At 45.9% G+C, this 12,298-nt stretch overlaps 1 protein-coding gene across 8 annotated transcripts in view; it reads left to right on the top strand.

The window, feature by feature from the left end:
• The window catches only part of LOC137538997 (transmembrane emp24 domain-containing protein 10-like), a 36,329-nt gene that overhangs the window by 20,484 nt on the left and 3,547 nt on the right, over window positions 1-12,298 (top strand). For 3 of the 8 annotated variants that reach the window (XR_011024909.1, XR_011024908.1, XR_011024907.1), the window contains exons 4-5: window positions 4,722-4,848; window positions 9,864-10,747. Coding sequence is in view for 1 of the 8 variants with exons in the window: in XM_068261456.1 (XP_068117557.1) it covers window positions 4,722-4,848; window positions 9,864-9,985 (249 nt within the window). In the remaining 7 variants the exon portion in view is untranslated. Of the gene's footprint in view, window positions 1-4,721; window positions 4,849-9,863; window positions 12,283-12,298 lie in introns of those variants that run through there. The other 5 variants (XR_011024913.1, XR_011024912.1, XR_011024911.1 and 2 more) reach the window with 4 other exon arrangements.

Below are 12,298 nucleotides of genomic sequence, written 5' to 3'. Positions count from 1 at the left end.
AGGAAATAAATACGGTAGCCCTTATACAGTATCTGTCTCACTTCAGGTGTTGTTTAACGTGAAACTAGCAAATTGGTGGCCATTGGGCACTGCACCATTGCATTAAGGAAAAAAAATTGGAAAGGGCAATTTAATACTTTGGGAGGGGTTGGGGGAGTTAAATAGTTAATATGGGCATGCCACTTGTAATTTTGGGACCCCTGAGATGGACATGAAGGGCACAGCGATTTTGTAATGATCTAATGTAGCACGCTAACTTTTCCACTGCAAAGATCCCACACTCTCCCCACACACCACTTGCTTATCTTCCACCACTCGGTGTCTTATTCCGACCTACGCTGTGCCCAGCAAGCACCAGTTTGCTAATATAAATGTGACGTACCCACAACGTGATTTTTGCAGCGTTTTTTTTTTTTTCCCTGTGATGAATGACCGGGTTTTTCTTTTTTAGATATTGTGTAACATCATTTAACTAAAGACAGTTAAATGATGTTTAGCAATTTGCGGCGATCGCAACCGCCATAACGGATCTCATAGCAGACTATTGTTCTGCTTCCCATAGACCCCCAACGCTAATTACCGCGATTGTTTGAAGCCTCGTTCGCGTCTGTCGCTTGTTCTGGTGATATGTGATTGCGGAAGGTGGTTTGGGGATCCGCTCGTACATCGGCATCGCCGCGGATCACCGATCCATCTTTAGGTCAGTACTTGCCTTAAAGGAAACCAGAGACGGCAGGAAAAAAGATTTGATACTTACCTGGGGCCTCCTCTAGCCCAGGGGTCTCAAACTCCATTTACCTGGGGGCCGCAGGAGGGATTTCACAATCAGCAGCATCCGCACCCCCCTCCCTTGCATTGATTTTCATGTCAAAATCAAATTCACACTGGAGCTAACTATTTTGCCTTATAGTTCGCTTCAGTGCTCCCATTACAAGTAATCCGCCGTGTCCCCGCGGCAAAACGAGGGCTGCAGAGCCCCCAAATCACCCAAGGGGCAATCCGCCGGGATTTCCTGGAAGGGGCAGAGCTTTCAGCTTCAGCTCTGCCCCTCCTGACGTCAATCACAACGCATCGCCGCCTCTGCCCGCCCCTCTCACTCTTCCTTCACAGAGAAGGGCGGGGAGAAGCGGCGATTGACGTCAGGAGGGGCAGAGCTGAAGCTGAAAGCTCTGCCCCTTCCAGGAAATGCCGGCGGATTGCCCCCCGGGCGATTTGGGGGCTCTGCAGCCCTCGTTTAGCGGCGGGGATGCGGCGGATTACTTGGGAGCACTGAAGCGAACTATAAGGAAGCTTTTGCCGGCGCGGGCCATAAAATATTGTATCGAGGGCCACAAATGGCCCGCGGGCCGCGAGTTTGAGACCCCTGCTCTAGCCCCATAAGCTCGTGTGAGTCCCTGGCTCAGTCACGTCAGTCGGGGACTTCTGCACATATGCGGACTTCCTGTGCATGCGCCATCTCTGGTATACTTTAAGACTGGTTGTGAATAACTCCATTTGTCTTTTAAAACTAAAAATTATGGACTGCAGGAAACTCCTGATCATCACGACTTTCCTCTGTGTGTTATATTTAACATGTAGATTCTGTATAGCTACATGATTACACAATGCCAAAGGAAGAAGAAGCAGCACCCAAATGATTTCTGCAGTACGCAGCCAAATCCCTACAGCCATGCATGTCATGGCTTAGCAATTCGGGCTGCAGCAGAACAGGAGCCACAGCCGAAACAGAAGTGGCTGCTGCTTCTAGTGGAAACTGGTCTTTCTCTCATCATACTCCAGGACAGCTCCCCTGAGATTACCATTGAGTCCCTCCCCTATCGAAACAAATGCAAATTAATTCAATTAATCGATCCGCCCTTGGTCTCGCCCTATATAGCCAGTCCCCTCCTTCCCATCATCAGTTCTTCATTTGTTTCCACTCACCCATGGACTAGTGCAGTAGTTTATTATTTTATACACTGTAGGGGAGTGTGCTATAGCACCTATGGTGGAGATAGGGCTTTTTTTCCCCATGAGGGAGCAGTCTATGCTTGTGTGGGCAGGACGGATGGAGGTGTTGGAACGCCTGGGGAGGCAGAAAAACACTACCTGTCGGCGCTGAAAGCTCTGGAGGAGAGCCGGAGGTGTCCTCTCTCATGGCCGCCTGTTCAAAAGCTAGGTGCGGCGTCTTCCTGGCCGAGGCTGGAGGTCACGTGGGCGCGTTCCGGAATCCGGAAGGGAAAGCGGAATGACACGCGCGGAAGCTCCGCCCACCGCAGTACGAGTGGTGGTTCAGCCGGAAGGGTTTCTTTGACCTCGGGAGGCGGGGCTGAGAGCGGAGATCAGCTTTTAAGCTGCGGAGTACACGTGGACGCTGACACGCTGTCTGTGCGGACATGGAACAAGCGGAGGCCACCGCAGACAGCAGAGTACCAGCTGCGGATGAGACAACTCAGCAGACTCAGGTACAAGACAGCTCTGATCCCTGCACAGGTTACAAGAAATGGTTTGGCAGGGTGGAACTGACAGAGATTGTTTGTGTTTTTTCTCTTACAGAAGCATGCAAAGTCAGCTCAGAAAACAAACAAGTGCTCTAAATGTGGAGATGTTTTACCACCTACTTGTTCTAGATCCTCATGTGACAAGTGTAGGCATAAGGGGGATTCTAGCACAGATACTAATGTGGTAATGATAAATTTAATGAGGTCAATGAAGAGAGAATTGACAACCACATTTGCAGCCTTCAGAGCTGCTTTCCCCACGCAGCCACAGCCCCAGCCTCAGGTGCAGGTACAGCCCCAGGCCCTCCCCCCACCCCAGGCAGTAGTGGTCAGCACTGATTCAGTACCAATACAGGGTCGGACACAGGCTGAGGAGCAACCACTGGTACAGGGTCCGCAGCAGCCGTCACAGGTGTTGCCTACGGTTTTTGGACTTGTTGAGCCTGACTCTCCCAATGAATCTTTGGAGGAGGGTTCGGGGGAATCGTTTGAGGATGGGGAGGCTAGAGATTCAGAGGGCCAGACAGCCTCCACATCTAAAATGGCCAGGTATCTGTTTAGTGTAGAGGATACAGCAGAGCTTTTAAAGGCTGTATACGAGTCCGAGAATATCCAGGACTCTACTCCAGCCACATCGGTTCAGGATGATATTTACAGGGGACTGGAGGAAACTGGTACCAGAACGTTTCCGGTGCACAAATCTATTAAAAGTGTGATATCAGCTCAGTGGAAGCAGCCTGAAAAAAGATTATTCATACCAAAGTCGTTTAAGAGTGGTACCTCCCTGGAGCCTATCACTGGTTCTTGATTTCCTGATGTCAGATGTTTTTCAACCAGCAGATACAATACCTATTAAGCTGCTAACATTAAAGGTAGCCTTCTTAGTCGCCATTACAACAGCAAGGAGAGTGGGAGACATACAGTCCTTATCAATAAAAGATCCTTATATGATAATCCACCCAGACAGAATAGTCTTCCGGCCAGACCCAACATACCTACCAAAGGTAGTCACAGGGTTCCATAGAACTCAGGAAATTATTTTACCATCTTTTTCCACAGATCCTAAGAATGATAAGGAAAGGAGGTTGGCAAATCTAGACGTAAGACAGGCGATTATTACCTACTTACAGAGAACACGGCAGTGGAGAAGGTCCAGCCATCTGTTGGTTTTATTTTCAGGTAGCCGTAAGGGGTTACAGGCTTCAAGAAGTTCCATAGCCAGATGGATCAGGGAAGTTATAGCTTTAGCTTATAAGGAGTCAGGTAGTGATATACCCACAAACATAAGAGCACACTCTACGAGGTCCTTGGCAGCCTCCTGGGCAGAAAGATCAGGAGCAACATTAGACCAGATATGCAAGGCAGCTACATGGTCGGGACATTCGACATTTGTGAAACACTATCGTGTGGAGTTGCTATCCAGCCAGGATCAGGCATTTGGACGCAAGGTGCTTCAGGCAGTCATCCCACCCTAAGGTAAAGAGTTCTCGCTGGTCTCAGGGGAGCTGTCCTGGAGTATGATGAGAGAAAGGCCGTCCTACTTACCGGTAGTAGTGTTTCGGCGAATACTCCAGGACAGCTGCCTTAGTACCCAGCCCTAATTTTGCGTATGTCAGAGAAATAAATAATTAAAGACAGAATGGGTTGAGCTAGATACTCTTCTATTGAACTGATGATGGGAAGGAGGGGACTGGCTATATAGGGCGAGACCAAGGGCGGATCGATTAATTGAATTAATTTGCATTTGTTTCCATAGGGGAGGGACTCAATGGTAATCTCAGGGGAGCTGTCCTGGAGTATTCGCCGAAACACTACTACCGGTAAGTAGGACGGCCTTTATTGCTTCATAGATCTGATCGAGGCCATGGCCGCTGCTCATTTAGATGTTTATGTCCTGAGGGGAGGAGTGTACTTTGTTGATTGAATACACCAATGAGCTAAGCAGGGTGGTGCTTGTGTGCTACGTTTTTACAGCAGGTCCCCATCAGGTTTGTGCATTTACATAATGCTTGCTGATTGGTCAGAGCTGTAACGTATAGTATTTAAGTGTGTTATGTTGGGCTGTGTGACGTGAACAAGGCCAGAGTCCCGAAACGGAGGGCCTTATGTTGTGCTACTAATGTTTTAATTTCATTATCGATAAAGTGAATTTTATTGAGCTGTGCTGGATCGCTGTTGGATTTCTGTAGCTACATGATTATACATATGGTAATTCACTTCTCTTTCTCTTGCATATTTCAGATGGGTAAAGCAGAGAAGTTAAAACCTCTGGAGGTAGAATTAAGGCGTCTGGAGGACCTGTCTGAGTCTATTATTAAAGATTTTGCATACATGAAGAAACGGGAGGAAGAAATGAGTGACACGAATGGTGAGTGAATAGGGGCTATGAGAAGCCAGCAGACACAACAGACAGTAACAATGATGGATTGAGATGAAATAAATGGAGCCCTAGGCAAAGTAGGAGCTTTGACTTATCTTGATGGTCCGTTTGGCAATCTGAGGTGGGAGACAGGACTGAGAAAATGGGAGTTGGGCCACCTTGAAGCCACTAGGCCCGAGGCACCTGCCCAGGTTGCCTTCTGGATGATCCTGCGCTGGAATGATAACACACTCTAAACGATGCAAATTTCCTGGCTGTCCTGCTGATCCTCTGCCTCTAATGCTTTTAGCCATAGACCCTGAACAAGCATGCAGCAGATGCATGTTTCTGACTGAAGTGTGACTAGATTATCCACATGCTTGCTTCAGGTCTGTGAGTCAGTCACTACTGCAGCCATCAAAATCAGCTGGACGCCAGGGTACTGGTAGTGTTTCTTTTCAAGCAACAGTTACAACACCTGTCCTAATGGAGGCACTTTGATGCAAATAACTGATCACTACATATTAGCCAATAGTGCTTGTGGGTTAGCTATACAAATATTTAACCCTGATGTAACTCGAGGGGGACTGTAAACGCATAATGGTTACGTGCAATAGACTTTTCTGAGTGTCATTTTATTTTATTTTTTTTTAGGATTTTTAATAAAGGAATTTTACACTTGCATTTTATTATATTTTATTTAAAATGGACCTGAACTTTTGCACAGGACAGAAGGAAACCATAGAGAAATGCACCCTGAATGTATTTAGAGAGTTTAGCCTGTTTTAATTCCCCCTAATTTGTGTCTAATCACAAGTTGTAATTTGATCTTTCAGCTGTGTCACTGACTGCCTACGGCAGATAAGCAGATAAGTCCATTTGAAAGCACAGGCTGTAAACATTATGTCTGCTTCCATGAATCAGGAAGTAGAAACTGTGCAAATGTGGCTCATTCTGTATGCAAGGTGACGTGAATGTGTGAACGAGCAGGAATCTATAAAAAATAGTATATACATTAGTACAGGGGTTCCCAACCCCCGGGCTGCAGCCCACTACTATGCTGTTTTTCATAACAGTGCAGAGAGATGTGTCACTGAAGTTTGCAGGAAGCTATATAGAAGAGCCATCTGCAGCTATTGGTACTGTTGCCCCCTAGTGTCTGTTATTTGTAATGCAGCATGCTTTTTGTCTGTACGGACACCAGGTTGCAGCAGTGAGGATGACTGGGATGCTCTGGTCTCTTGCCAGCCACAGAGTTCACTCTGCCCTGAGGTGATCAGCTGATGCTGTAAGATAGTGTGGGAAGAAGAATGGAAGGGTAAAAGTGAGTGTGGGGAGAAGTGAAGTGAGAGTTGGTAGGGGGAAGTGTGAAGTGAGTGTAGGAAGTAGGGTAAAGGAGCCGTGGGGAGGAGGGAAGGGTAAAAGTGAGGGGAGGCAGATGAGGGTACGAAATGACTGTGCCAGTAGATAAGGAATCCCAGGCAGTACCCCCCCCCCCCCCCCTTCACACCACCTGTCGCACCAAATGAACCTTGTGCTGGTGGCTTATGCAGCAGCCCCAGTGCAGCGCAAAGACATATTTTCTAAAGTGCTGAGAGTGATGAAGATAGTGGTTAGGTAGGGCTGGTGTTGCCATGACTTCTTTATGTAATGACACTGCCTGTAGAACTGTAGAACAAACACGCGACCGATTACCACCCCCCCCCCCCCCCCCCCCGGCCCCCACTTGCACCAGCCGGTCCTTGGAAAATTTGCCTGATTGTAGATGACGACATAATCCTTTAAAGCTGCATCCACTTATAGAGTGATTTTTTTTTTTATTATTATTATTTAATAAAGCATTTGCATTTTTACTACATATTCAGCTCTCACCATTAGTCTTTTTTTCCATTTTTAACTTGTAGTGCTTAAAATGAAATAAATTTGACAGCCTCCATAGCCCTCTCACTTCATGTGTTCTTTTAAGGGGGTGTAACATTCAGAAATAAAAAATAAATACCTACAAATAGTTAGTGCCCCAAATATATATGTAAACCCCCTTTTTCTAGAATAGGTCCCTATATGTCCCTTATTATTATTATTATTATTATTATTTTTTTTTTTTTTAACCTGGTCTGTGTGCCTTTGCTGAACTGTACTGTACTGTGCAGTGCCAACAGGATTGTGGGAAGTTACAACCGTGTGAGTCGATCGGGCAGTTGGATCGGGCAAACCGACTCTTTATCAGTCGCTCGTCCAGTCGTTTGCCACGCATACACACGTCCAACTGTTGCCTAACAGACCAAGTTTGGACAATAGTTGGGCAGAATAGTTGCACGTGTGTACGAGCCTTAACAGAAACTTCCCATTTCAGATAAGATAAGCAAACTACAACCAGAAGGCAATTGAACCCCCCCCTACATTTGAAGAGTTTACACAGCGATGTAAGCCTGATATCTAGTTCATGTTTGCTGTGGGATGGACAGTAATCTGTAAAATTAGCAGTAAATGAACACTGAGCTGGGTAAAAAGGGTGAAAAGGGCAGAAGAGATGTCACTTTTGGCATCACAGAGAAACAGCCTGGTGGCTTAGTGGTCCCTCTCCATCCTCCTCTGCTCCCGGGATCGTCTTGTAAAAGCTCCAGTATCTCCGCAAGCCGGGGCCAGTCGGCGCAGTGTGGCCACACACGCTCTCCGTCGCACTCCTGTAGCCAGGAACATTCCGCGCAGTAGTACTGTGCAGAACATTCCTGGTGAGGGGAGCACGGTTATCGGTGAAGGTCACACTGTAGTCACTTCCTGTCTGAGTCAGGACTGAGTCAGCCACGTACATACAAGCCCTACTGCATAGAGCCAAATTAATCCATGCCATGCACTGATGAGGATCAAACAATCCGAAACAGTCTGTATGCATGTTGGATTATTATGGCTCTGTACAAATTAACAAGCTGACACATCATTGCATTCCAGCGGTTCTGGAGGTGTGTTTAGCTTCTAAGGGTACAATGGTTAATTTGCATATATTCAGCAGTGTAGCTCTGGGAGACATCTCAAGCTCACTCCAACCTGAATTATCGCAAATTCTTTCTGTTTTAAGAAAGCAAACTTTTGTTTTTCTTAAAAACTTAATAAGGGGGCTTTTAGGACCATTGTAGTCCCTCACACACTCCAATGAGTTCTGGGTCACCATGAACTTGCTGGTTAGTCTGTCCACTTACATACCTGATATTTAACTCTTTCAGACAGAGAAAGGAAAAAAGGAACCCAGCATAGTTATTTGTGTGCTAGGCACTGTACATACCCATGTCTATCTCATCATCTCACTTTGGGTATCCTTTCAAGTTCAGCTTTCCTTATCTTGTGCACAAGCTCCCCCTTGTGGCTCTATTACAGAATTACACTGCAAAAAACATTAACGCTCTATTGAAGTATTGTTTAATGCAAGTGAAGATGATGAGCTGGTCCTTTGTTCTTTTCCTTTGCAGGATAGTTTTATTAAGATTAAAGAAGGCCTGTAACTTTTTAAACTACTCAACGACTACGTTACGCCGAGGGGCATGACTGCGGCGGCAGCCCCAGTACCACCTAACGCCGATTGGCGTCAAATCCTGGAGCTGCAGTTTACCAGGGAACGAGCGCGCGCAATTGTTCCTTGCCGGTTCATGGAGCAGATCAGACTGTTCTCCTCCAAAAGGGGACAGAAATTCCCTTAGTTTACCTTTGTACAGCGCTGCGATCTCCTGCAGCACTGTACGGGGGACACTCGGCTGTTCCTCAGTGCGGCTCCTAATCCGTGCCTTTTCATAGGTGGATGCATATGAGAGGCGGGGATGAGTGCTGATCGCCGTCCTATGGCGATTTATAACAGCACAGGAGGGAGGGAGAGGAAGGAGGGATGGAAAACTCTCCCTTCTTTTGATTAAAAAAAAAAAATAAAGATCGCAGTAGCGATCGGAGACCTCCTACAGAGTGTCCTATTAAGGACAAGAAAAGGAGGTCAAATTCATTTGTGTGCTTGGTTGTAGGGCTGTGCAGCACGCTGACAAAGCTGCACAGCCCTGTATTGTGAAAAATGGCCTGGTCACTAGGGGGGTTGTAAGCCTGAGGCCCTGAAGTGGTTAAATGATACCTCAGGAGGGGAAGCCTCTGGATTTGGATTCTAATGAGCCTCCCCCCTTCATTCTGGGCCAGCCTGATCTCGTGCTGGCAGCCCCGAAAATACAATAACAAAGCAGTCGGAGCTTGCGCAGTAGAGCTGTTTCCACCGGAGCCCGATGGAAAGCTGCTACTGTGCATGTGCAGGAGCTGGGACAAGCGGATCTTCTGAGGTTTCCCCCCATCCTCTGCTGGGGAGGATGGGGGAAGCCTCTTTAGGGTCCAGAGGCTTCTTGAGGTAAGTACCCCCCTAGGGGCACTTGGCTTCCCTTCGGGTACACTTCAGAGACATACTTGTAAAGTTCCTGTTAATGAGTGGAATGGAATATTCTGGTCAAGACAGGAGAGGAATCAAAGTGGAGTATGTGACACACACAGTTCCGGTGCCCCAGATTTATGTCTTTTATTGTGTTTTAACTTCTTCAAATTTTGCACGTTGCCTTTGAATTTCTGTTGGGAAATCAGGAAGTAGAGATATCTTTAGGCCACTGAAAGAGAAATTGCCATCAAATCTCTTTTTGTGGTATAGACTCTCTGCCTTTATAATGTAATATTCTACCCAGCATTGGTGGTGGTTATGGATGGTCAACGAGATGAAAATAATTTGGACTTGACGCAGGATTGTGCAAATTCTGTATGCACATACTGTATATGTGGCTTGATAATAGACCAATCAGATCTGGTGCTCTGTGGACACAGTATACCGGCTTTGTATAACAGGTTTGTTGTGGATAATAATTGTGTAAGCAGGCATTGTTGGTCAAAACGACAGACAAAAATCAGTAAAGCATTGCACTTTTGTGTCTTGAAGAAACCTATTTTACCTTAGGTAAACATATTTCAGTATGTCAACACTATACTGATATTTTCTTTTTTCTCCCTCTCTCTAGAGTCTACCAGCCAACGAGTCCTGTACTTCAGCATGTTTTCAATGTTTTGCCTCGTTTCACTTGCCACCTGGCAACTCCTCTATCTCCGGAGATTCTTCAAGTCCAAGAAACTCCTAGAGTGATCCGACTCCTAATGGAAGATGGGACTGCCCAGTACAAGAGAGATCCGAGCTGTTGTTTGTTCTTACGTTTTTATATTGTTCATGTTTGCACATATGTGGCAATCATAGGCTGGCAATCAAATTGGGGGATATTTTAGGAGAGGATGCGTAGAACTAGCTGTTAGAAGAAAAGACAAAAAAAAAATCAAAATTTCAGAGGTCAGTTTTGCTACAACTTGAAACATAAACGTAATGTTTTAGTTTCTATGAATTACAGCTGTGTGCACAGTAAGGAGTCCTTGGGCAAGACTCCCTGCCCCCTAGTGGGTACAGCACTTTGTGTTTGGCAGTATAAAAGCACTATACAAATGTTAGCATTCCTATTTTTTTCCCCACAAAAGACCTCATAAATGGTAAGCTGCTTCCACCCAGCTTGGAGTAGTTAGAGTGGCAGCCATGGTCCACCCACTTTCAGGGGTTCCCACTATGACCAGGGATGGTCAGCGTGGCTAGTGCTTTCTTGTTCCTGCAAAAACACATTATTCATGGAAATGGCAATTTAACGAGCTTCTGACTTCTCCCCTCCCCGGGTCCATTTGGCAACATCCACAGGGGACCTACAGACTCGATAATCGCAGTAGCATATCAGTTCTAGTTGGTCTACCTGATTGTAAAGTGAAAAGTACTTTTCAGAGTTTACATGAATGATTTTATGATTTTAATTTTTTTTTTCTTGTTAGATATTTGTAGTTGTGTTAGTACACTTACAGCATTACAAGGAAGGTGAGTATGAGATATTGCCTTTATTTGCACCAAAAGTAGATCCTTCTAGGGTTAACTTTTATTAGTAATTCAGTCTATGAGAGCTTCATACAGACTCAAGTTCTGAACATGAACACAATATAAGACGATATACTAATTGCAGAGGGGTTCAGGTACCAGCTGGCTATGTAAAAATGTTGAAGGAGGGGAGATAGGGGTCTTTTGCCTTTTGTGGCAGTGAAAGTGGCCATAAAAGTGTCTGATAGTGATGCAAAAGGCCTTTATTGTCTCCATTTTACCTTCTACATAGCAAGCTTATCATGCTTCATGCTAAAAGCTGACGGTGGATCTCTGCAGGATTGAAAAACTATTCACGTTCGATACAAGGATTGGTGGGCTCAATAATGACCTTAGCTTTTTAAATCCGTAGCCAACACTTTTATAACTACCACCATTGCTGGTCAATCCTCACACCTTACATTTCAGTCTCTTATCTGTGTCACTTCTTTATTTCTCATGCATTACGTAAGCATGGTACACCTGCTACAGGGATCTTGGCTGAGGCCGCCAATAATGACCGCTTTTGCCAAGAATCTAACGGGTATACAATGGCCCCTGGTATTCCCTGAGGCCTCTGCTAGCGATTAGCCTGGTGGCTCAAAACGGCAGCAGAGAGCATTACCCCACCTGCTGCATGAAGTCCACTCCTGCTGCTTCATCAGCCCTCCGCCGACGCATAGCGACAGAACACGTTGCTAACTTACAGGCTAGTAATGCGTCTGTACAGCCTTGGTCCTGCAATGTCACCCGAGGAATTCGGTTCTGATCCCCGTTGGGCAGCATGCCTCTTATGTGTGTGTTTGTGAGCTTTTACCCCCTGCCAGTCAGACTGTTCTTATATTAAGGAACCCTTTGGAAAAAGTCTGTTTGCTCAGGGCAAAGGTTATCTCTGCTAAAAGCCAGTCCTTCAATGAATCTGAGGCAATAATATAAAAAAACAAAAAAACAGAAACTTGCCTAAAGAGAGGGAAGGTTCTGGCGAGCGCTGTTAAAAGGCCGTAATGGGAATTACAGCTCTAGCTGCGCTCAGCGAGTAATTTGGGCGCCTTCAAAAGACTGAGCTCAAATTACTTTTAAAACACTGTAATTTGGCCACCAGCAAATAGCTCCTGAAGACGGGTGGCTCTGTACTGTGCATGCTTGAGAGGGTGCTCGCTTGCACAGAGAAGGTGCTCGTACGTGCGCAGTACACAGCCCAAGTGCTCCCAAAGACGTCCGAAGTCCACCCGCAGCGGAAGAGAGCAGACTATGACTCATCGGTCGAGGACTGCTAACGCGGGAGCCAACGCAGGAACTACGGAACAAGGAGAGGAACGAGAAGGCTCTATAGGACCTAGAGCCATCCCTCTCCTTAGGTGAATATCTATTTCTTTTTTTTTTAAATAGGGCTTCAGACTCCCTTTTAAAGAAACTATTGCGCAAATTGAAAAAAAAATAGTATTTTATACCAAGCTCAACCTTTTTTTTTTTTTTTTTTTTTTTTTTTTTTTTTTAATCTTCATACCAACCTAT

The sequence above is a fragment of the Hyperolius riggenbachi genome, chromosome 11 (assembly GCF_040937935.1).
Source record: "Hyperolius riggenbachi isolate aHypRig1 chromosome 11, aHypRig1.pri, whole genome shotgun sequence".
NCBI classification, from domain to species: Eukaryota; Metazoa; Chordata; class Amphibia; order Anura; family Hyperoliidae; genus Hyperolius; species Hyperolius riggenbachi.
The sequence above is the reverse complement of the archived record's forward strand: the minus strand, read 5'-3'. Positions and strand labels throughout refer to the sequence as shown.